Source organism: Mustela erminea, chromosome 11, assembly GCF_009829155.1.
Source record: "Mustela erminea isolate mMusErm1 chromosome 11, mMusErm1.Pri, whole genome shotgun sequence".
In the NCBI taxonomy this organism is placed as follows: domain Eukaryota; kingdom Metazoa; phylum Chordata; class Mammalia; order Carnivora; family Mustelidae; genus Mustela; species Mustela erminea.
Window position 1 is genome coordinate 88,047,325 of NC_045624.1, and position 22,386 is coordinate 88,069,710.

The following is a 22,386-nucleotide window of genomic DNA, read 5'->3' on the forward strand; positions in this document are numbered from 1 at the left end:
GATAGACCACAGTTTGATTATCTTTTCACAGCATTGGGGTGGTTCTCCCTTGAGAACTCTCACCCTTAGGCTCTAGGAGTCTATTGCCTTTGATGGTGATGATGGCAACTGTGCAGCGGTCCCACCGCGTGTTCTCTGGATTATGTAACCTCTGTTTATGACCCCAGTTATGTTTAACTGGGACAAGGAGTATTTGCCTGATTATAATCACATGGAAACATAATCCAGTAGTGACCTCTGGATTGTCACTACTGACACTGACGTTACCACCATTGCAAAGGATTTATTTCTATTTTCAAACTAAGATCACAGAGAGATGGCAGGGTTGGCTGGTGTGTCCAAGATCACGTAACCATAACAGATGAAATACTTAACTCAGGTCTTCTGATGGCCAATCCTAGGTTCTTTCTTCCATGTTGCCCTGCGCTTCTGTTGCTGGTTGGTGAGCTCCCCCTGTCAGGTAAAAGGACCCATCCTTTCCAAGTTTGATATGATTCCAAAAGGGTTGACAATCAAGGAAGAATTCCATCCTGTGTCTGACCTCTAGAAATGGTGACTTTCTTAGCACCTCAACTGATGTTGGCTCTAGTGTCCAGTGTATTGTCCTAGGCCTGGTGCCCTCCTGGGTGCTATGTCAGTAACTAGGAAGGGCCACACGTTACTGGGTCCCAAAGCAATGACTGCTTCTCCCCAGAAATCACCCAACAGCATCAACTATCTCCGCCCCCACAAGAAAGATCTTATTCTCCAACCCAAAATGCTCACAAGAGTTGCTTCTGTGGCCTACAGAATGGGTCAGTGCCATCCCCGTGGTGGAACTTGACTCTCCCATGGGCCAACTTGACATTCTGCAGGAGAAGGCTAGCGACAAGGTTTTTGGGTCTCTGGCCCAGAGGTCTGGTCACTGTTGGCCTTGGGACTCTGTTGTACTAGGCTTTCTGAGGGTGACCTCTGATTCATGCCAAGAGCCAGTCCTCTCTGCTTTTAAACACAGCTGCTGGGACGTCTGGGGGTACAGGGAAGGTAAGGAGGGTTAATAATAATGAGACTAATGATAACAACTCTTATTTATGGTGCTTTGACTATATACAAGGAATCCCCCCTAAACATTTTGGGAATTCATTTATTTAATCCCCATAATAGCCCCACAACACAGTGTACTACTATTATGTACACGTTGGGGGGGGGGGGATCTGAGGCACGGAGAGGTCTCGCCTATCACACGTCAAGCATGGAGACAGGTCATCTCTAGGTATGTGGGTCCCAGGCTGTCCCTGCTCACAGGTAGAGATGAGACTACATCATTTCCTCTCTCAACCCTCCTCTACACTTTCTCCCTCCGCCGCATGCACTCATTCCATCTGTGTTTGTCTTCTCTCAACCAATCGAGATCATGCACAGCCTCTTCCATGAAGTCTTCCTTGACTATACAGAGCTCACAATGAACTTTGCACCTGTATCCTGATCTAGCGTTTTGTTATAATCCCCTGTGTTACGCTTCAGCTGTTTTACTGGGGCAAGGAGTATTTGCCTAATTATAATCACATGGAAACAAAATCAGGGAAAGGTAAAGGACTTTCTCAAGGTCATACCCATCAGGTCACACTGTCAGTCATGACAGTGAGATGGGAGCTAAGTGCTCACCTAACGACAGGAGAATGAACACCTGCCTGGCCCCAGGCGTTTTAGTAAACAAAAATCTCCATAAGCACAATTAAGACATTTATGAAATTTAGTCCTTGAGGTCCCAAAAGGCCAGGGGCTCTCCGTGGTCTAAGCTGGTGGCAGGAGCATGCTTGTAGGTCTGAGAGGTCACAAGTTGGCCTCCAGCTGGCCTCAGGAGGACCCTTACATTGTGGACCAGCTGGGTTCCTGCTGATGATTCCGGTGATATTTCTCTGACCCTCGTTCTTGGGGTCCCTCCCACAGCTCCAAAAACACTTAGAGTGCAGGGAACACGTTTCCACCAGTGGGAGAATGTGTGGAAACGCACTAAGACCCTGAACCGGCTGTTGATGTAAGTGTATATTGTTCCTTATTTCAGCAGATGCATCCTTCCCTTGTTTATTCACGGACGTGGCCTTGGGAAAATTAGCATGGGGTGCCGAGTCAAGATGTGACTTCACAACAATCCCAGGAAAGTGCAGTGGCTTATTCTTAAAGACCAGAAAGTCCAACCATCTTCAGGGCGGCTAAGGGACTCGTCTAGATGCCTACCCCACGTAGTGACTGGGTTTTAACTCCTGGCTTTCCATCGCCAGTCAATGGAACCAGGATGCCGCCTAAATATTTTTCTTTCCTCTGAAAAGCAGCTTCACGTTGCAGGAGTCCCTTTGGTAGAAATCTCAGGGGCTTAGGTTGGAAGGACGAAGGCAAAACAACCGGTTCCTCTGGAGGTGGGGGAGAGATGTTTTCCAGAATGCTGTTTGCTTCCGTTCTAGTAACATCCCTTTGCCAAATGCACGCATACGAAATAGATCTCCTTTCACCTGCTTACGAAGAATTCTGCCTTTGCTTTTAGGTGGTCACCACGGGGAAGGAACAACTAGACTTTGAAACAGGACCAAACATATTTGATTTGCAGATTTATGTTAAGGATGATGTTGGTGTCACTGACCTTCAGATCCTGACCGTCCAGGTAACAGATGTGAACGAGCCGCCTCAGTTTCAAGGCAACTTGGCTCAAGGTAAGATTCACTGGGCTGTGCCGTGCAGCCCAGACGGTGGCATCGCGGGGGGACCCTGGGGGACAGAGCAAAACAAAAAAGTAAGTAAACAAGCAGCTGTTTGCCTGGAACAGGCAGCTGCTTAATGAGCAGGGAATAAATGAAATGTCCTCCAGGACAGGACTCCCCAAAATGATGCCCAACAACGTACAAAGCCCCTCACCTCTGGTTTCTCTTGCGCCTCTTTCAGTCCTTGGTGGGGGTGGAGGGATATTAAGGCTCAGGGTCCTCGATTGGGTCATTCTGGAGGAAGCAGGGCCCAGGCATCAGAGGCTCATGTATGGTCATTGTGTGCTGTGGCCATTGACTGACCTGTTTATTCTCCCCATGGACTGGGGTGTGTTGCAGCATGGGGACCAACATACAGGACTGGAGCACAGGGTGACTTCCTGCGTGAGCTCTCCCAGGCTCATGACTTTGACTGCCATCCGTACTCACAACCTCCAGCTCTGTCAATTTCACCCAGCTTCTCCTCTGAACTCCTGACTCCAATATCTGGCCATCTTAAATCACAGCTCTGTCTGCCCTGTCTAATAGGCATCTGGGATGTTGTGAGGGGACTTTTGGAATGCCCCCAGGTCACCTAAGTGTGAGAACTGGTTGCCAGCGGACCCAACCATGTGATTAGAAGGTCGAAACTTTCAGTCCTGCACTCTGCCTCACCCCCGCCTATGGGAAGGGGAGGAGGGCAGAGAGGGAACTCACCTGCCCATGGCCAGTGATGTCATCAGCCACACCTGTGTAATCAGGTCTCCAGAAAAGCACCGAAGGGTGGGGTTTGGAGAACTTCCAGACTGGTGAGGCACCTCGCCCTTCCCGGAGAGTGGTGTGCCCAGAGAGCATGAAGGCTCTGTGCTCCTTTCCTGTCATGGTCTCTGCATCTCTTACTTCTGTCTGTTCCTGAGTTAGACCTGGTCATAATAAAACCAGTAATCTAGTAAGCAAGTAAAATATTTCCCTGAGTTTTGGGATCCCCTCTAGCAAATGCATCAAACCCAAAGACGTTCGATGGTGGGAAACTCAGATTTATAGCCTGTGGGTCAGGAGCACGGACAATAATCTGAACTTGGAATTGGCATCTGAAGTGGGATGGGGGGTGTCTCATGGGGGTGAGTTCTTGGTCTGTAGAATCTGAAGGCTAGCTCTGGGTAGATAGTATCAGAATGGAGTTGAATTGTAGAACCCCCAGCTGGTGTCAGAGGATTGCTTGATGCTGTAGGAGTATCCCCTACACATTAGAACTGGTGCCAGAAGATGACATTGCCCCCAAATCAAACTCTTGACTTCCACTCCACCCCTCCTTCCCACCCCAAAAACCCTGCTTCTCCTGTCTTTCCCATTTTAGCTAATAGCACCAATAATCTTCCAGTGGCTCAGGCCAGACTTCAAAGTCAGCCTTGACTCCTCTGTCTTTCACACCCAACATCAAGTCCATGAGGAAATCTTGCCACTTCCAAGTCTATGCAGTCTGACTGCCCCCGGCATCTCCATTGCCACCAACATGAGCATGTCACTAGTCATGGGTCACCCGCCTTACCGCGATGGCAATGGCGAGCTAACCGGCCTGACTGCCCTGCCCTTGTCCCCTGTCAGTCTATTTTCCGCAGACCAGCCAGAAGAATCCTGTTGAATGTCAATCAAATCAAGGCACGCCTCTGCTTCAAGCCCCGCGAGAACTTCCCATCTCTCTCGGGATCAGAGCCAGAATCTCAAGGCCTCATCCAATCTGCCCCCTTCCACCCCCACCGTGTCCTCTTCCACACATTCCCCCTCCCCCCACTGTGGCCCCCATCGCACCCTCGCCCGCATCGTCTCAGTGGCTCTTTACCGCTTCCCCTGTATCTCTACGATCCTCATCTCTTTAAGAATCTAGACTCGAGTGTTGCGAACCTTCCCCAACCACGATTTCACACAACACTCCATTCCCTGATTTTCTCTGGCACCCAGCTCAGTAACGTTCACATATTTTGCTCATTTATTTTATTGCCTGTATCGTCCCACTGTCATGCAAGCTCTGTGAGAGCGTGGTTGTGCGTTGGGAGGATCGCTATGTCCCCAGCGCTTGGACAGATCGGTGTTTGGTACGGAGTGAGGACTCCGTAAACACAGTTTTAAATGCAAGCGTGAGCCGTGATACAGGCGAATGAGAGCTGGAGCTTAGCTCGAAGCCAGGCGGGGCTTGAATTTGTATGCTCTCACCTCCTTCCTCGCTGAGTCAGCCTCCTAGTCCCCGCAAGCCCGTTTCCTTGTCTGTAAAGTGGAGAGAATTGCAATACCTACGTACAGGGGGTTATGACGATAAAGGAGAAAACATAAGCCCTCGGCACAGTGGCCCCAAAGAGTGAGCTGGCGTGCACGTTCTCAGCCCTCTCGCGGACGGACGGGTGCTGGGAAAGAGAGGCCGGAGCGGGGTGCGGGGACCCTTCGGGCCAGGCTGCTGGGGCCCAGTGCCGGGTTCCCCCTGGCTGCCCAGAACTCTGAAGGAGATGAAGCAATTTCTGGTCCCGTTCCTGGGCCTCCGCAGCCCTCTCCCTTACTCCTGCTGCAAGTCATTTCAGCTGACGTGCTAAGTGCCCTTCAACAGGCAACATGGTTTTGGAGGAATTTGCCCGTGAGCATAGATCAGGAACACGGAGGAGCCGTACCAGGAGGTTCCTCCCCTAGATCACCTCTCAGTGGAGGAAACATGATCCCACCTAGTCCCGCCGCACCCCCCCACCCCGCCCCCGGAATACTTCATAAATTTCCATGAGCGGTCTGCTCAGGCCAGCCGGCGGGCTCACTCCCAGCCTTATCCCCCCTTCCCACCCCACCAAGCGTGCTTGGTTCTCCTTGTCTGCGTACGGCCGTCCTGGTTCTGTAATTCTTCATTGGCTTTATCTACTAAAATGCCTCTTCTTACACTTCGGGCGCTGATCTAGGTCTAGACCTCTACATACTGGAAGGAACAAACCCGGGATTCATTTACCAGGTTGAAGCCTTTGATCCGGAAGACATAAGCCGAAACATACCCCTCAGTGTAAGTCTCCTTGATAAATGAGTCGGACTTCTCTGTGCTGCCTTTGACACGGGAGCCTGGATTCTCAGCCGGGGGCTCGGGCAGTGGTGAGGGGAGGAATAGGCTGTCTACCGCCACGCCGCAGAGCACAGGGATGTCGGAATGGGTAAGGGAGCTCTGGCTGTAGACATGCCAGATCAGACTCCGTGAACTTCCCATTTCTTCATCTATAAAATGGAAGCATAAAAGGACCTACACACTGGGGATTTTAAGTATGAGATAATGCACGTAAAGCCACTTAGCACAGGGTTAGGCATATTGAAATTGCTCAGTATTTTTAATTCTAAGGTGCTAAAAATCCAGCTGTATTCTTTTAAAAGTAAGCAAAAAATGCATACCCCAAAGACCGGCATTAACACTTCCTTTTCCAGAGGTGATGTCAAGCTGCTTGGAGCTGAGTTAGAAAGTAAAAAATAAACAAGTTAAAAGAGAATCCCAGAAATTCCTAATAAGAGGGAGGAGACCCCACAGGGGAAATTGGAAACTGGGTCCCGGAACATCCCCTTGCGTTTCATTCCGGGACAGCTGATCACTCTTCTTCCTAAATCCATTTCCTTCATGCAGTTATCAGTGGAGCTCTTGTAAACATCAACCCTCAGGCGAAGGAGCCTGTCAGCTTGTCCCTGGGCCAGGACATTGTGGCTCCTAGCTCTGTCCCCTCAAGCGGTCCACGCACCCTGCTGCTGGGGAGTCCAGGCTGGAGAAAAAGAAAAAGAAAAGCAAAAACAAAGCTCACACCAGCCAGCCAACTAACCTTGGAGCAGGCATCACTCCTGCAAAGCCCGCCTTACAGAGAAGGGCATATTTGAAATATGACACTCAGGGAATGGGTAACGCCGGGAGGCTGTTTCTGCTGTTGGAGGCTTGATTTGCAGCTTCAAAGGGGCTACTTTTTCTAACAGGAGGACGTGAGCCTTGGAAATAACCTCCAGGACCCATATAATACGGTCTACAGGGTCTGAAACAGCGCTGTTTTCAAATTAGCAGACACATTTTGAGTTAGGGAATAGTCTGTTCTTATTAGAAGATGACTCTTCTGTCCCCAAAATCGTTTATTCAAGGTTCTATTTGCATGAGTAAGTGGAATAGGCAAACACTTAATGGGTCCCTACTGTATGCTAAGAACAATACGAGGCGCTTTAAATGCGAACTTACGAATAACATCCTTATTATATCAGTTATAAGTATGCTTGTCTGAAAATAACAGAAAACCACAGTGGCAGAGGTGGGATTTTTTTACCCCTCCCATTACAAGAAGTGCAGAGGAGGGCAGGCAGTCCAGGGCTGGTTTTGTCTTCTTTTTGTTCACCTCATGATCACAACATGGCTGCGACACCTCCAGGCTTTAAGTTCCAGGCAGGAAGAAGAAGAAGAAGAAGAAAAAAAAAAGGCAGGAAGGGGTACAAGGTGAAGGGAGAGGCCAACCCAGTCTGTATCTCAAAGATCCTCCTGGAGGCCCTACTTCTCACCAGCCAGAACTGTTGGCCACTGTTTTTTGACGGTGACCAAACGGAAAGGAATTTTGGATGGGTCAACAACCCAGAATATAGTACCTCATCTATACATTTAGTTCTTTTCAACACTTACCAAGAATCCACAATGTGCCAGGCTTCCTATTGGATACTTGGGGCACAAAGATGAGAAAGACCCATCTTGGTACCTCCAGACGTTTACGGTCTGGATGGGAGACGTTCACACATACACCAGATTATTAGAATTCAGTAAGGCAAAGACTCTAAAGTTCATACAAGACACAGTGGGGGCCAAGTGGAAGGAATCTCAAGTGTCAAAAAAATGTTTATTTTTAAATCTCCATCTTTAAATTATCTAGAAAGAATAAGGTCATGGCACCCTTTTAAAAATGCCTTGTAGATCAGGTTGTTGCCCTTTCTGAGGAAGGGAAGCAGCCCCATGTGAGGAGCAAATGGCGCAGCAGCGTTTTTCCCTTAGGAGAAAACAGTGTGGTCCAAAGAGGTCTGAGAGCAGCTGCAGAGGCTTGGGACCTGGAACTAGGGGGCCCGCACCTGTGGGTTCTGCCATGGGTTTAGGAGTTCTCTGGGGAGGGGGCTCCCCACGCAGCAGAAAGTGTTAATCACACCTGCACTAGCACGAACAGCTGCCCAGACCTTTGACAGTCAGCCTGGAGGGGCAGACAATCCAGAAAGCACCTTTCTCAGATGAGAAAAATGTACTAACAGTTTAGGAAATGACATCGTGTGGCCTTTGTGCTTAGACATTTTATTCTGGATGCTTGGAAGGTATGAAAGGATAGACTTTGTCCTATATAAGGAGAAAGGAACTGGGTTGATTTACTATGACCAAACCCGTCCTTGTCACTGAAGCCCGTGGCTGTCCGTTGAAACCAGCAGACGAACTTTAAAAAAAGACAGGTTTCTGGGTCCTGCCCCCCAGGAGTCTGATGTGATTGTCCTGGGGTGTGTCCCAGGCCTCAGGCTTTTTGGAGCCCCCAGCTTAATCTCTTGCACAGTGAGGACTGAGAACCACCCGTTTAAGACATGGCTTCCCAAATTTCCCAAGTCTCTCTCTTAAACTTTCTTTTTCCTGTAGGTCTGGGAGGGGCCTGGGAGTCTGTGTATTTGCCCAATCCCCCAGGATAAGTCTTTCGGTCAGCATGGCTGGGAGGGCTTTCTCAGAAGGTGTTAAGGTCCCTGCTTGAGAATATATGTAGGCCACTTTAAAAACAAAAACAAAACCAGATTCTGACAGTTAAGACGGCTAACACTTGATCTCAGCTCAGGTCCTGATCTCAGGTTCGTGAGTTCAGGTCCCACACTGGGCTTCTTGCTAGGTGCAGAAGCCTACTTTAAAAATTAATTTATTAATTAATTAAAATAAATGAAAAAAGCACAGATTCCTGGAACACAAACTTCCCAGGTGATTCTGATGCTCTGTACCCTTCAAGAACCACTGAACTGAAGAAACAAGTGGAGGGTTTAATGAAACATCAGAGCAGGGCCAGGAGCCATGGCACGGATCCCGTTGTTGCCGTTGGGGCTCTTCCTGCAGGGCCTAAGCCACCACTGGTCCTGCAGGAGGACCAGCTGCTGAAGCTGGGGCTCAGGACACACCCCAGGCCTCTGCTCATGAGCTGCGACTGGTACAAGGTGAATGGGGTCAATTTGTCCCCCAAGAACTAGCCCATCCCCAGGACGGCAGCTCCTGCTGGGCCCACAGCACCACCCGCCCCACAGCAGATAGGGTCAACACAGGGGGCATCTACCGGGAGTACCGTGACCTAAACCATGTCATTTCTGTGGCCAGCTGGTTTGTCGGCCATGGCACTGAGGACAGTATGGTCCGGAATATGTGCGGAGAACCCTGGGGTGAAAGCGAGCCTGAAGGAGGATATTGAGCCATACTTACAAAGATGGGAATGGTGCCCATGACAACCTTGCTGCAGGGGAGTCCTCGCTGTGTGGGACTCCTCTACAACACAGGTCTTCAGAAGAGTGGTGTTTGAAAAAAATGGCATTGTGCCCATGATCAGAGGGGAGCCTGTGCTAAGGATGCTGGGTCAATACTGCCATGGTCTGAAGGATCTGGGGTTGATAGTCAACGTATCTGGCGGTGGGTCAGGTCACGGCACTTTGCAGCAAGCTGGGCCCTGGCTGCAAGGGTGGTCCTGAGGGAGGAGTCCGAAATGGGATGACGGGGCCTCCTGGCTCCCCTGCCGCCATGACCTCAGCCAACCCTCTACCTGGCAAAGGTGTGACCCGCAAGATAATTATGGGATCTCCGTTCAGACTTACCACCAGTTCTTTCATGATCTTGGGATCACGGTGGAGGTGGAGGGAGAAGGTGCCCATTTCAGATGGCCCTAAACTGATGAATAAACTACGCGACTTCCCATAAGGAAGAACGAAACAAAACCGGAACAAGAACAAACCAGTAAAGCATGCGCGTGAAGACACCTTGGCTTGGTTTGTGCCTATCAGCTTTCCTGCTGGGTTCCAAGGAGCTGCCCTGCCAGTGGGAACCACTAAGGAGGAAGGATGAATTAAATAGCTCTAGGAGATCTTCAGAAACCCTTTAAATGGTTTAAATCCCTACCCACCTTAATAAATTGAAACTTCGCTGCAGATAACATGAAAGTGGGGCTGATGCAGAAACCGCTAGTATTTGCTCCCTCCTTTCCAAAGCAGTTGTAAAAGCCGGTAGTTGTACGTTGTTTGGGCCAGCACTGCCCACAGAGCAGGCCTGCAAGCAGGAAATGACGCCCGTGTATGCCATTTTAAATGCTCCAGGAGCCACATTAAAAAATAAGATGGAACAGGTGAAATTAATTTTAATACACTTCTTCAATGTTTAAATACTCTTATCCAAACTACTGTACTTTCGACATGTGACCAACATCAAGTGATTCATGAGCTGTTTAACCTCCTTTTTCTTAATAGTAAGTCTCCGGGCTCATCCTTTCCATTATGCTGATTTATAGCTCGTCTCCTCTCAGACCAGCCCCGTTGTAAATGCTCGGTCATCACAGGTGCCGGTGGCTGGTGGCACCTGCTATAGGGAGCAGGCTTGGATCTGGCAGCAGCTCCCCCTCCCTGGGCGCCTTCTGTGTCGTTATGAGTTCCAGGAGGACATTCTTAGAGGCATGTGTTTATACTGGGCTCAGAATGGTTCGTCTGTGAATAATCATACCAACCAGCATTCCTTCTCTGGGCCCCCTCCACCAGCGCTTTCCCTACCTCTTGAAGGAGGTTCAGAGAGATCCAAGCCCCTCCCACCCAACTCCCCCACTCCACCTCCCCCTCTGCTCAGCGAGGGCCACCGTGATGGCAGGGAAGCCTCCTCGGAGACTCTCAGGACGTTAATCAGTTTCGCAGCTGGAGGCAAAGTGATCTAGTGCAGCGATTCCTCCATTAAGGAGCTTTCTCTCGGCCTTTCCATTAGGGAAGGACTTTTGCATAAAGTGAAATGTGCTTTGTCTTCACTGGGGCAGACAAAGGATGAAATTAAAAGAGCAATGACCTTGCTACTAGCTGAGCTACCGGGAGGGCAACAGGGGAAGTCATTCTCTCCCTGCTCCGGCTTGCACCAGGCTCTGAGATGCGGCAGCGAGCTGTTCTTTCCCTCTTCCTGGGAATAAGGTTGTTCTTTCCGCTGTGGGTGCTGGCTGGCTGGGACTTTTTAGGTGCACTGAGCAGCATTTTATTTCCGGATGAGGGAAGGAGCTGAGGCCTTTGCCTGGGACCCAGAACTCTAGCCCCTGCTCCTTCCCTTCTAACTTGTTCCAGCAAATTCTGTTCTTGGTGTCCCCTTGATTTCCCAAGTGACAGCACCCTTCCCGCTCCCCACATGTCTCCCCCTCCCCACCACGCACACCACTTGTTCATTGCCCTGTGGCATCTGCCTGCTAACTCAGGAGTCTGCAAAACGTGTTCTACTCCAGGTTCTTCTTGCTAAAATGCTCAAGAAAGGAAAAAGTAGTTTGGGACAATTCCCTCTCCACATACAGCACCCCTGATGACTCTTCATATGTTGGGAGAGACACTTCTTCAAATAGATGGGGTCTGCTGTCCTTAAGATCAGTGAGGGCTGTATCAGAAAATAGGACCGAGGCAGATTTTGGAAAAGGAATGAGAGAATTCGAGAGGGTCGAATCCTTGGCAGCCTTACCAGTAAAGGATTCCGTACCTATAGCATTTTTCGTTTGTAGCCGTGGCTCTTAAAAACATTCGAAGGCTTGCCTCTCACCCGCTTACTCACCCTCATAATAATACTGCCCAAGCCAAGTTAAAGGTTCACAGTAGGATTTTTTATGGTGCTTTTTTTTTTTTTTCCCCTCCCAGGCACCCTTTCCTCCTACTTCTGTCCCCCACCTCCTATCTCTGAGCTGGGATAGGGGTGGAACCAGGGAAGAAAGAGGAATCAAGGCTTCTATAAAATGTCCACCTTACACTGAAAAAATGCAGTGGGAACGTGGCCTCATATTTATCGCCCCCTACAGCCCCATTGGAAGACGATGCTGTGTGCTGTGGGTCCTCGGTGGGGTGGGGGTGGGGCGGCTGGGCATGATCTCGGGGGCTTGCTGACCCATTGGCATTCCTGGCCTCGGGAGGCAGAAGGGTCCTTCCTCTCCCCCCTGGAAACATGGCCCCTGGAAGTGGATGGCTCTGTTCTCGGGAGACCAGAGGCTGAATTCTTGTCGCTCGGTTCCACGGCAGGCCTGAAAGCCACGGATGGCTGCCCACGAGCACAGGTTGGATCAGAATTTGCCCGTGGCCCCGGCTGCAGTGAGTGAACACCGCCCAGGTGGCGCGATCTGACATTTCAGGAAACTGGGCCAGCTGCCTCTCACCCTCCTTTCTCCCAACACTAGCGACACTAGCAACATGATGAAGGGGGAATGGGGCAGGAAGCTCGGGCTCTGTTGTCTTCCACACTGAAGACATTGTGTCCCAGAGCCAACTGTAGCTAGCAAGGGGCTGCGAAGAGAGAGACCTGGTAAAGGAATATTCCCAGTGGGGACACTCCGGCGCTTGTCTGACAAGCATCTGTGAACCGAATTGATCTGATTACTCAGGACTTTTCTTAGCCGGTGGTGCAGCAGAGAGGGGCTGCAGTGGCTTCTCATTCTATTTAATTTCTGTTTTCCAAGAATGAATACCAAGGGAGCAGCTTTGATTAAACAAGCCTTTAAAAAGGGGAGTGAATGCCAGGTTTTACAGAAAGCTTTACCAAGTTGCTGGCAAATGGCCACAGGACACAATATTTTTAGTCTATGGATATTATCTCCTTTCTAAGTACAAAACTGCTATTCCCATTAACTCAGGCTCGTAGGTTCAGGGATAAGGAAATTAGCCTGGTGTTAAAAGAAAAAAAAAAAAATCAGGATTCCAGGAAATCAGCCTCTTAATCAAAAAGAAAAAGAAATCCCCCACGTTCCTGATTCTACAGTCGCCTGATTCTACAGTTGCCTGCTGTTGTTCGGTTTTTCTTGTTTGCTCAGACCTAGGCAGAACTGGGGGAGATTTCATAATCAAGCCTCCCTGTACCGAAGTAAAACAGATTTTTTTTTTAATTCAGCAAGATATTCGTTGTTGTTGCCTTTTTTTTTTTTTTTAAGATTCTTTAGGGTGGGAATGCTGGTCTCCAGTGGGACATAGGCAAGAAGAAAAGCCCAGTATTTAACATTTACAAATAGGTATTGATTGAGGAAAATATTTATTGAGCATCTATTATATGTTAGGCATTAGAGATGTAGTAACGAATAAAATAAAGCCCTTTCCCTTGTGGATCTTACACTCTAACTGACAGTAGTTAGTTAATTGAGGGATTATCATGTGCTAGGCACTGTTCTAGAACTTTATGTGATAACCCCTTCGACATGCTCTATTATTCTTAGTCTTTGTTGCACAAGCTCTCACAGCTGCAAAGTAGTAGAACCAGGATTCAGACTGAGCAGTCTGGCTCCAGAGACCCTGCCCTTGACTCAACCTCCCCCATTCGTGACTCTTCTAGACAGTGAATTCTAGACGGGGCTAAGTTCCTCTTCCCTGTTTCCATCATATCCTATGTTTGTCTCCCTCTGAGCATGTCTCCCACATTTTCCCTGTATGTTCCATCGGTTGCCCATCAGTTTTTGGAGAGCAGGGTTTGTCTGTCACCTTTGTATCCCGAGATTTTCTCCTGTTTGAGACTGAGCAGGACTATCTCTTAGAGGATACATAGGGGAGAGATAGATAGGGGACCTATCTTCTGAGCATTAAACACTCTGGAAAGGCATCCCGGTCCAGGTGCATAGAGTGAATGCTCCCCTGGGTCTATAAACCTTGCCATCACATCCAGCTTGTGCCTCTGATCTATGGATATGTGAGGATTCTCTGCAGAGAAGGCTCAGCTCAAAGGCACAGAATGGCTCTGTGTACAGGCAGCTGCTGCCCAGGCTGTGAGCTGGAGAGACAGTGGAGGGGGTGAGGCGGTCCTTGGGATTTAAACGTCATACCTTTGAGCACTGCCAAGCTGTTTATACAACTTGGGGGGCTGGAAGAAGGGTGTTCCTTGGTGCTGCCCATTCCCCCTTAAAAATGGGTAAGAACCACTTAAAGGACCAGCAAGAAAGACTTAGTAAAGTAAGCCCTACAGTAGAATGTGTGCCATCATTAACCAACTGGGCTGCAAAGGAAGAGTTAAGAATATGGGGAAGAGCTCAAGCTGCAAAGGGAAAGAATGAGAGAATGTAATTTTGACTAGAGCATCATCTCAAAATCTTTTGGGGGGGTGTACGTTTGCATAGAAAAGAACGGAGGGCTATCCGTGAAAATCATAAGATTTTACAGGTGACTACTCTTGAGTTTCTTTTTTATATTTTTCTGTCTTTCCTATTTTGTGTGTAGAAAGCATGTTTTATTACAATTAGGAAAATGGTTAAAACCTCCTAATGGCCCCAAACGGGATCGTTAATCTCTTTTCTGTGCATTCACTCTTCTCCTATGGGGAGCTTAGCTGCACATGCACAACAGAGCAAATCGCTGGGTTGGAAGCCTTGGCTGGTGTTTCCTTTGATTCTAGACTTCAGGGGCTGTGGCTCTGATTGCAAAAACTCCACTGATTATCTGATCCAGAGATCTAAGGCCTGGAGGATAGGTCCTCTCTCATCCTGGTAGGAAATAATCAAACCTTCAAACCTTAAAGCCCTTTGGGATAAATGGCCATAAACACGGAAGTGGTGGTTTGCATTTTCCAGTGTGGCTTCTGATGGAACCCTCATGATAACAGAGGAGCGGTTGGTGCTATCGTCCCTGTAAGACAGGCAAGGAAGGGACTTGTCCCAGATGCCGTGGTGGGGACCAGAACTCGGACTCAGCTCTTCCGATCCAGGTCCTTCACCTGCCTCGTTGACATCATCACCTCAGCGAGGAAGCAATCTTGGTGAACACGCGTGGATAGCACGAGGGTGCTCTTCCCACTGGCTGCCCTTAGGGGTCTGTGCAAATAAGCTTGTGTTTTTGTCAGAGCAAGTGTGGCTAGTCAGCGGTCATCATGGGAGCTGGGCTGGGCACTGGGAGCCATAAAGGACTATACTCTAGACACCTCCAAGAGGCAGAGAGAATTCACCCGTGGCCATAAACCTGAGATCAGACTCTGAAACAGCCTTCGTAGCTACAAACCAGCTTCCAACTTGGACTTGAGGTCCTGCTAAGTTTTCTCCTCTCTCACTCCTGTCCCTTCACTTTTCCCTGCCATCATGCCAGGGAATGATGCTTGTGAACATTTTTGCACCCTCCTGTATCATAAGTTCTTCCAAGGGTAGAGACCAGGTCTTTCTTACGACTTATTGCTTAACACACGGTAGCCATGTTTAAATAGTGCTGGTCAAAGCCAAGACCTGGACTCAACCCCAGACATTATCCTGAGAAGCACAAGTGAGAGACGGTGACAGGGAAAAGGAGACTGGACTCGGAAGCAGAGTGCCTAGACTGGGAGCCTTCTCGCTCGCTCTGTCACTGAAGCAGGACCCAGGGACCATCTCCTCAGAGTGTGGCTTCTCAGGTCAGAGGTTTAGGCCAGCAGATGCAGAACTTTCTTGCTTCAAGGATCACTGAGTCTGAGAACTGTGCATTGGGCCTCATCCTGAAGCATCAAGGATGTTCCATGGGCCAAGAATATAAAACAGGAATAGAACAAAATAGTCCCCCCAGAAAAAGAAGAAGAGGTACATTCAGTTACATTCTTTCTTCTCTTTGTTTTTTAGTATTTCCTGATCGTCTCCTCAGTGAACTTCACGATGTCTGCTAATGGGACCCTTTTCTCCACAATAGAATTTGACTTTGAAGCAGGACACAAAAGGTAGCCTTTGCCAATGACCTTGGTTGAAGTCTGAGGGTCGAGGAGCAGGCGTGGGGGAGCGAGGGAGGTCCCTGGCAGATTCTGCTGCCTTCCTGCTGAGTTCAGAGGGTAGGGAGACCCCCAAAAGGAAGAGGAAGTAAGGCCGCCTTCCCCATCGCAAGTCTTCATCTCCACATAATAAGAAGGGCGGGGTGGGTTTGTAGAGACAAGGAAGGGGAAGTGTTAACCTAGCTGTTCTGACTCTGTATGTGCATCTGGGGGACGGTGGGCAGAATGGGGCAGACCAACCTTCCCCCCTCATCCCGCCCCATCTCCCCGCCACTCCACTTCGAGGTAGTGTCGACAAAGCCTGAGTCCCTCACTCCGGGGGGTTTCCCTGACAGTTTCCTTCTGCTTGCGGGAGTGAGAGATAGCCAAGGGCTCGAAGCCTCCACAACGCTCCAGGTGAACATTGTGAATGTCAACGATGAAATCCCACGCTTCACCAGGTAGGCCTGAGGGCGTGTGGGGCTCCATGGGCCACAGCCGCCATTCCTTCTGGACGGCCCGGCTTTCTCAGACACATTTAATATACGCCAGAGGGATGCCCTTTGCCCTGGCCCGGAGGAGAGACAAGAGGCCTGAGATCTTCAGTGTCTTTTCTCTGACCTCCAGACATCCCTCTGCCAGCTTTGCTCACCTTTCCTCTGCACCATGGGGTTGTGGGTATGGTGGGGAGTGGGGAGAGGGGCTGGACACGACGCCCCTGCTGCGGGGCTGGCCGCTGGACCTGTGTGGGAGGTAACGACAAGGCAGGTACTATTTAATAGAGTGTCCAGCATGATTAGTAGTGAAGTTCAAGGGCACGCGCCATCAGACAAGGCTCTATCAAGGCTCTATAAAGCCCACTCTCAGAACGGTGTCCTCTCTGACTGAGGAGAGGTCTCTGACAAGGGTGCCTAAGAGGTCTGCCTGCGGTGGGGTGTTTTAGATTTCTTCCTGCCATAGTGGGTCCAGAAAAGAGATCTGGCGGTAGAGGTGAGGTAGGGAAGCAAGTCTGGTGCGGGCAGCCTGGGGGAATGGGCCTGGCCCCCAGCCCAGGCCCAAAGGGGACAGTCAAGCCTGTTATAGATTGGGATCTCAGAGGGAATCTGGGATTCTGAGCTGGAAAATGACTTGCAAACCACCCGGCCTACTGCTTGCCAGACTGGCCCCATCCCCATTGCTGAGCTGGGCTCGGGAACCAGCCCGAGGGAACGGTGAAATCACCAGCCTGGAGAGTGAGAGTAACCGCTCTCGTGGCCGTGAGTAAAATATGTGAAGTTGGGGAGACTCCACCAACAGAAAGGCCCCGGGCCCCAGAACTATGTAGAATGTTTGCAAAAGTCTTCTGCCACCGGCAGGTATAAGGCCGCCCTATGCACCGGCTAAGCCGGTCCTGTTTGGCAAAACACAGCACAGTTGTGAGCCTTCTGGATGTGAGGAGTCTGCAGCCCAGGGGCCGGGGGTCCACGTGGAGGGAAGAGCAGCAGACACGCCCGCATCAGGCTTCCCAGTGACGCCCATGGCCCCACTGAGCTCGGAAGGCTGACGCGATCCGTTTCTGGGGACGGGTTCCCCCGGGAGCCCAGCACTGGCGGTTCATAACGAGCTGTGACATCCCTGCCTGGATGCAGACTCCAGTACTCACCGGCACAGCAATGCCCACTCATGGGTAACCCCCAGGGGCAGGCAACGGCCATGCGGTCTGCTGTGTCGCCCCCCCCCACCCCATTCCAATCTGTGACATGGGGAGGCAGGCTAACAGGGCTGCAAAGGGAGAAGTAAGTTCTCCCAAGGGGCAGACTGCCTGGTTTGGATGACATCTTCCAAAAGAAAGAGAATGTGGCCTTGGCTGGTTGCTGGGGCCCCCAGAGATGGGTCTGGAACTCGGGTTCTCTTTTTTGGAAATGATCCTGTTAGACTCCATGCCAGACAAAAGATCTGTGTGACCGTTTAACCGTTTCGTAAAAAGTCATCGGGCTTTAAGTCAAACAGCGACCCCTGGGTGTTGGCAGGGATAGGTCTGAAAGAGCCTATCCCTGGAAGCCCTGGGGCAGGGGGGGGCCCTGACTTCACCCACGGGCTCATCAGAATTGACCTTGTCCTTCAGCCGTCCGTGGTTTGCAAGAGTCTGCTCGGTTTCAAAGTAGGTACTGACGTGGAGGGCTTTCCTGGTTCCCTGGAGCCATGGTCCTTCTTTCCCTTCCAAACCAGTGCCAGGACGAGCCATGAGTTCTTTAATTCAGAATTAACACAATTAAACCCTCAGACTGATTCAGCTGCGGAATATGGAAACAACCCTCCTAGCTTTACTAGCTAGTAAAGCCCCGCACTGAATACATCCAAAAAGAACGCACTTTCTGTGGCAGAGCTCACCGTCTTACTCCTGAGTGGGGGCAAACCCCCAATGCTCTGTGGTCTCCCGCTGTGTACTCACAGATCCTGCTATTATTACAGTCCAGCACCTTTTTGTAAAAGTACTTGACTTCTATTTGCCCTCTATGGAGCAAGCACTGTGCTTGCTGCTTTGGCAGAGCACTTTACCTTAGACTCCAGCAGTCTCTCTCCCACTGCCTGTTTCTTCGGTATCTCCCTGCCATCATTTTCAACCTGGTGCCTCGCAGTGCACGCACACTTTTATGCACCTACTGCATATGCATTCCTAACATTGAAGCCATCCTCTGGGATTCATGCCCTTCCGTGTGAATGTGGCCCCTGGTCCTTGTCTCCCCCTTCCCTGGGCCCTGGTAGCCCGGTGTTATGGGGGGATGGGCAGTAGGAAGAAGGGGGGGGGATGGGGATGTAATGGTATCAGAGCTTGACCCCGTTGGCTGACCACAGGGACCCTGGCTGTATAGGTCTTAACTGTAGACTGAGGGTCCCCCCTTTATGTTAAATGTAATTCTATACACACTTGGGTCTTGGGTCCCCAGACCAAATAAACCAAAGTTATTTTGCCTTCTGCCAGGCTCACTATCAGGTGAGCCAAGGAGAGAATGGTGTACCTCAGCGATAGTCTGACTAGTCCCCTCCACGGGACCTGATTTCCCAGAGTGCCAGGTTCGGGGCAGAGGAACCTGCAGAACAGCGTGCCCTAAGCAGCTGCTCTGTGGACATTCCCTGCGGTGGGCGGTGGGCGCTGACCCGTGCACTGTATGGAGCGTAGCTGCACCCCTGGGCTCTCCCACTGGAGGCCAGTAGCAGCCCCTGCCTCTGCTTGTGACAAACAGCACAGTTGCTCCCAAGTGAGAACCACTGTCTTGCAAGAAGTCCCCTCCCAAGGGGTCCTCTGTCCTAGGACAGCCTGGGTATCTGGGGTTGTCACCTCTGGTGATGCCTTGTAAGAACTCTTCTCAAACTTTGAAGTGCAAAGTCCCTCCGTCTTCTTGGGAAAAACGCAGCTCTCGATTCTGCAGTCCAGAGCTGGCCTGAGTTCTGTGTTCAGATCCAGAATCTCCAAGGGGACCTGTGAGACATGCAGGGACCACACTGGGAGCAGCGGGGCCAAGGGGTGAAGGTGGCACAGGAGCCATAGCAGTCTCTGTGTTCGAAGTCAATGGAAGCAACTCAAAGTAACCAAAGAAAAGATAGAGCACGTTAGAAACAGAGGCTCTCACATCAGGAACACAAGGGCTTAGTATAGCTCTGGGAGCTGAGACTACCTCCCTCTCTCCTCCCACTCTGGGTTTGGCTCCTGACACCCCTGCCTCCTTGGTCCCACTCCCCTTTGTCTACTCCTTCCCCACAATGGGCCACAGCCCAGATTCACCGAGAAAGGCGTCAGGCAAGTAAGTGGATCAATGGGCAGCGTCAGGGGGGCACTGGGTGGCCTCTTGGCCTGAACAGGATTACTGACCCCCATAGTGGAGTGCACCGATAGGAGGTCACCCCAAGAATGGGTCACTCGGGGTGCCTGGGTGGCTCAGTGGGTTAAGCCGCTGCCTTCGGCTCAGGTCATGATCTCAGGGTCCTGGGATCGAGTCCTGCATTGGGCTCTCTGCTCAGCAGAGAGCCTGCTTTCCTCTCTCTCTCTCTCTCTGCCTGCCTCTCTGCCTACTCTGTCGAATAAATAAATAAAATCTTTAAAAAAAAAAAAAAAAGAAAGAATGGGTCACCTCAAGACCCAGAACCCAGGCAGGAACCCCGGTGAGGGAGGGCCTGGTCGCAGCCCCCCTCGGCCTGCCTCGGTCTGACATTAGCTGGACATTCCCTCTCCCTCTCCTTTCTCTTCCCTTTGGTCCCATCTACCCTGGGAGAAGGATGAGACAGAACTGCAGAAAAATCCTGACCTCACCAAACGAATGCGATCATTTAGACCTGAGATATAACATTTCCTTCTTAAGGAAGGGAAAATCCAAACTTAGGAAACTGGTAAATCGGGGGGTGGTGATTTGTCCCACTGAAATGACTTTCCCTCAGCAGAAGGATTTCCTGCAGGATTATTCTAAACAATAAGCCTCCCTTGGTGCCTTCAAAATTACTCAATTTACCCAGGTCGTGTGGTTAAAACTTGGAACCTATCTGCCTCACTATCATCCCGTCCCTAGAGCAGGGGAGGCCTGAGGAAGATGGGTAAGTTGGCGATTTGGGGTTATCTCCTAAGAAGTCACCGTCGGAGGGCAGTGACCTTGGCGTCTCTGTTCAGAGAGCTGACCTTACGAGAAATGCAACTCAGGGAGGTGTGCAGGTTCTGTGCGTCAACTCTGCTTCTGCAGGCAAAACAGAACAAAACGAAGAAGACAGAGAAGAAATAAAAGTACTTATTGTTTATTGACCATCGCTTCTGGTGGCAGCCAGGGGATGGGCCAAGAACCTGGGTCCAGATGGATTTTTAAAATCACTCAGGGAGCTTTTGCACAAGAATCGGAGAGGGAGAGAAGGGGGCCGGATTGGCCAAGCATCCCGATTAGAAAAGACGTTAACGCCCAGGCCGTTGTGAATCGGCATCAGGCCTGTGTGGCGTCGGAGGTCGAGGCCACTGTCCATGGTAGCAGTCGCGGGGACGTGATCTTTGGAAACGCAAAAGCCTGTCCCCCCTCCTTTCAGCGGTGACTGCTTTCTCAGAGCCTGTGGATGCAGCTTCAGAAGCTCTGGGCTATATTTAGCGCAAACCAAAATACCCACCCCGCAGACTCCACCCTCCTGTGCCCCTGAAAATGAGCTGTGTCTGCTGTATTTCTGCTCAGCCTGGTGCGAGTGTACACGATCGCCGAGGAGCTGGCTTCAGGCACCATTGTGGCCAATGTCACCGCGGAGGACCCCGACAACAAGGGTTTCACCGGCTTCCTGCTCTACAGCATCACGACTGCTAACCGCTATTTTGTGATCAACCAGTGTAAGTTACACACACACACACACACACACACACACACACACACACACACTCACCCTCCTGTGCACCCTTTCATTCAGCCGTTTGGATTCTTTCACAAATATTTCATCTGTCTTCTGTTCTGGGGCATGCCCTTCTGTAGAGAATATCGTCACACATCAGGGTAACGGATGCATTAAAAGCAGCTGGGATAGGGATCGGGGAAACTGAACAGGGTCCCAAGGTGACCAGCTATGTCCCTCCTTCACCTTCGAAGCAGGTGTAAGAATGGGTGAGTTCACTACCCTAAGGATACCTGGGAGTCTCCTGAAAAGAAGATCATGACCGACACTGTCTACAAATAAATAGGACAGAAGCCGTGTGTGTAAGTTTAAAGTCCAGTAGCTGCATTTTTAAAAAGTAACAAGAAACAGGTGAAATTATCTTCAATAAGGCAGCTTAGTTACCCCAACATATCCAAAATATTGTCATGAAGTCTAACAAATACCTTAAAGTTATTAATGACGTATTTGACATTATCACTTACAGTACCAAGTCTGTAAGTTCGCTGTGTATTTTATAGTGAGCGCGCATCTCTGTTTGGACTAGCAACATCTCAAGCACTGAAACGTGGGGCTAGTGGTTACCAGACTGGACCGTGTCATTCTAGAGCAATCTGCTGGGCCACTGGGAGTTACCTTCCCAACTAAGTATGTCATTGCAGAGGAGAACTCTCCCTCCTAGGACAGCCATCTTCTATTGGGGTCTTCCCATATGCTAGGTACTATCTTTTTTTTTTTTTTTAAGATTTTATTTATTTATTTGACAGAGAGAGATCACAAGTAGGCATGGAGGCAGGCAGAGAGAGAGAGAGGAGGAAGCAGGCTCCCTGCTGAGTAGAGAGCCCAATGCGGGACTCGATCCCAGGACCCTGAGATCATGACCTGAGCCGAAGGCAGCGGCTTAACCCACTGAGCCACCCAGGCGCCCCTGCTAGGTACTATCTTAAGTGACCCACATATATTCCACCGTAAGTATTCAACTCAGCACAGCAACCCAATGAAATACCGTAACCCACACTTTATAGATGAGGGAACTAAGGCTAAGAGAGAGACTTGGGCAGGGTAAATGACTTGTTCAAGACAATGACTTGTCTTCAGGGTACGAAGCGGATTCAGACCAAAGATTGTGACCCAAGAGACCACTCCTAGGCAATACCACCTCGTAAGTTCCTATCACATTCTTCCAAAGGGCTTCACTTTACATAATGACTTTGTGGAGGTAAACATTGGACAGTCCCAGAAAGACGATGTGCTATTTGCCCCATTGGCTTTATGGTGAAGGATGCCTGGTCCCAGGAGAGGCAGGTTTAGGCAATAATTGTGCTCAATCTCTAGTCCTGTCATCAAAGACCTCACTCAGCTAATGGTGTAAGCATGGACAACCATGGTTTA

The 22,386-nt window shown here is 50.2% G+C and overlaps 1 protein-coding gene across 1 annotated transcript in view; it reads left to right on the top strand.

Moving 5' to 3' along the window:
* Positions 1-22,386, top strand: part of CDHR3 (cadherin related family member 3) — a 57,692-nt gene that overhangs the window by 11,493 nt on the left and 23,813 nt on the right. The window contains 5 exon segments of the mRNA XM_032305326.1: positions 2,522-2,687; positions 5,648-5,745; positions 15,506-15,600; positions 15,984-16,088; positions 20,808-20,956. Of these exon segments, the coding sequence (XP_032161217.1) occupies positions 2,522-2,687; positions 5,648-5,745; positions 15,506-15,600; positions 15,984-16,088; positions 20,808-20,956 (613 nt within the window).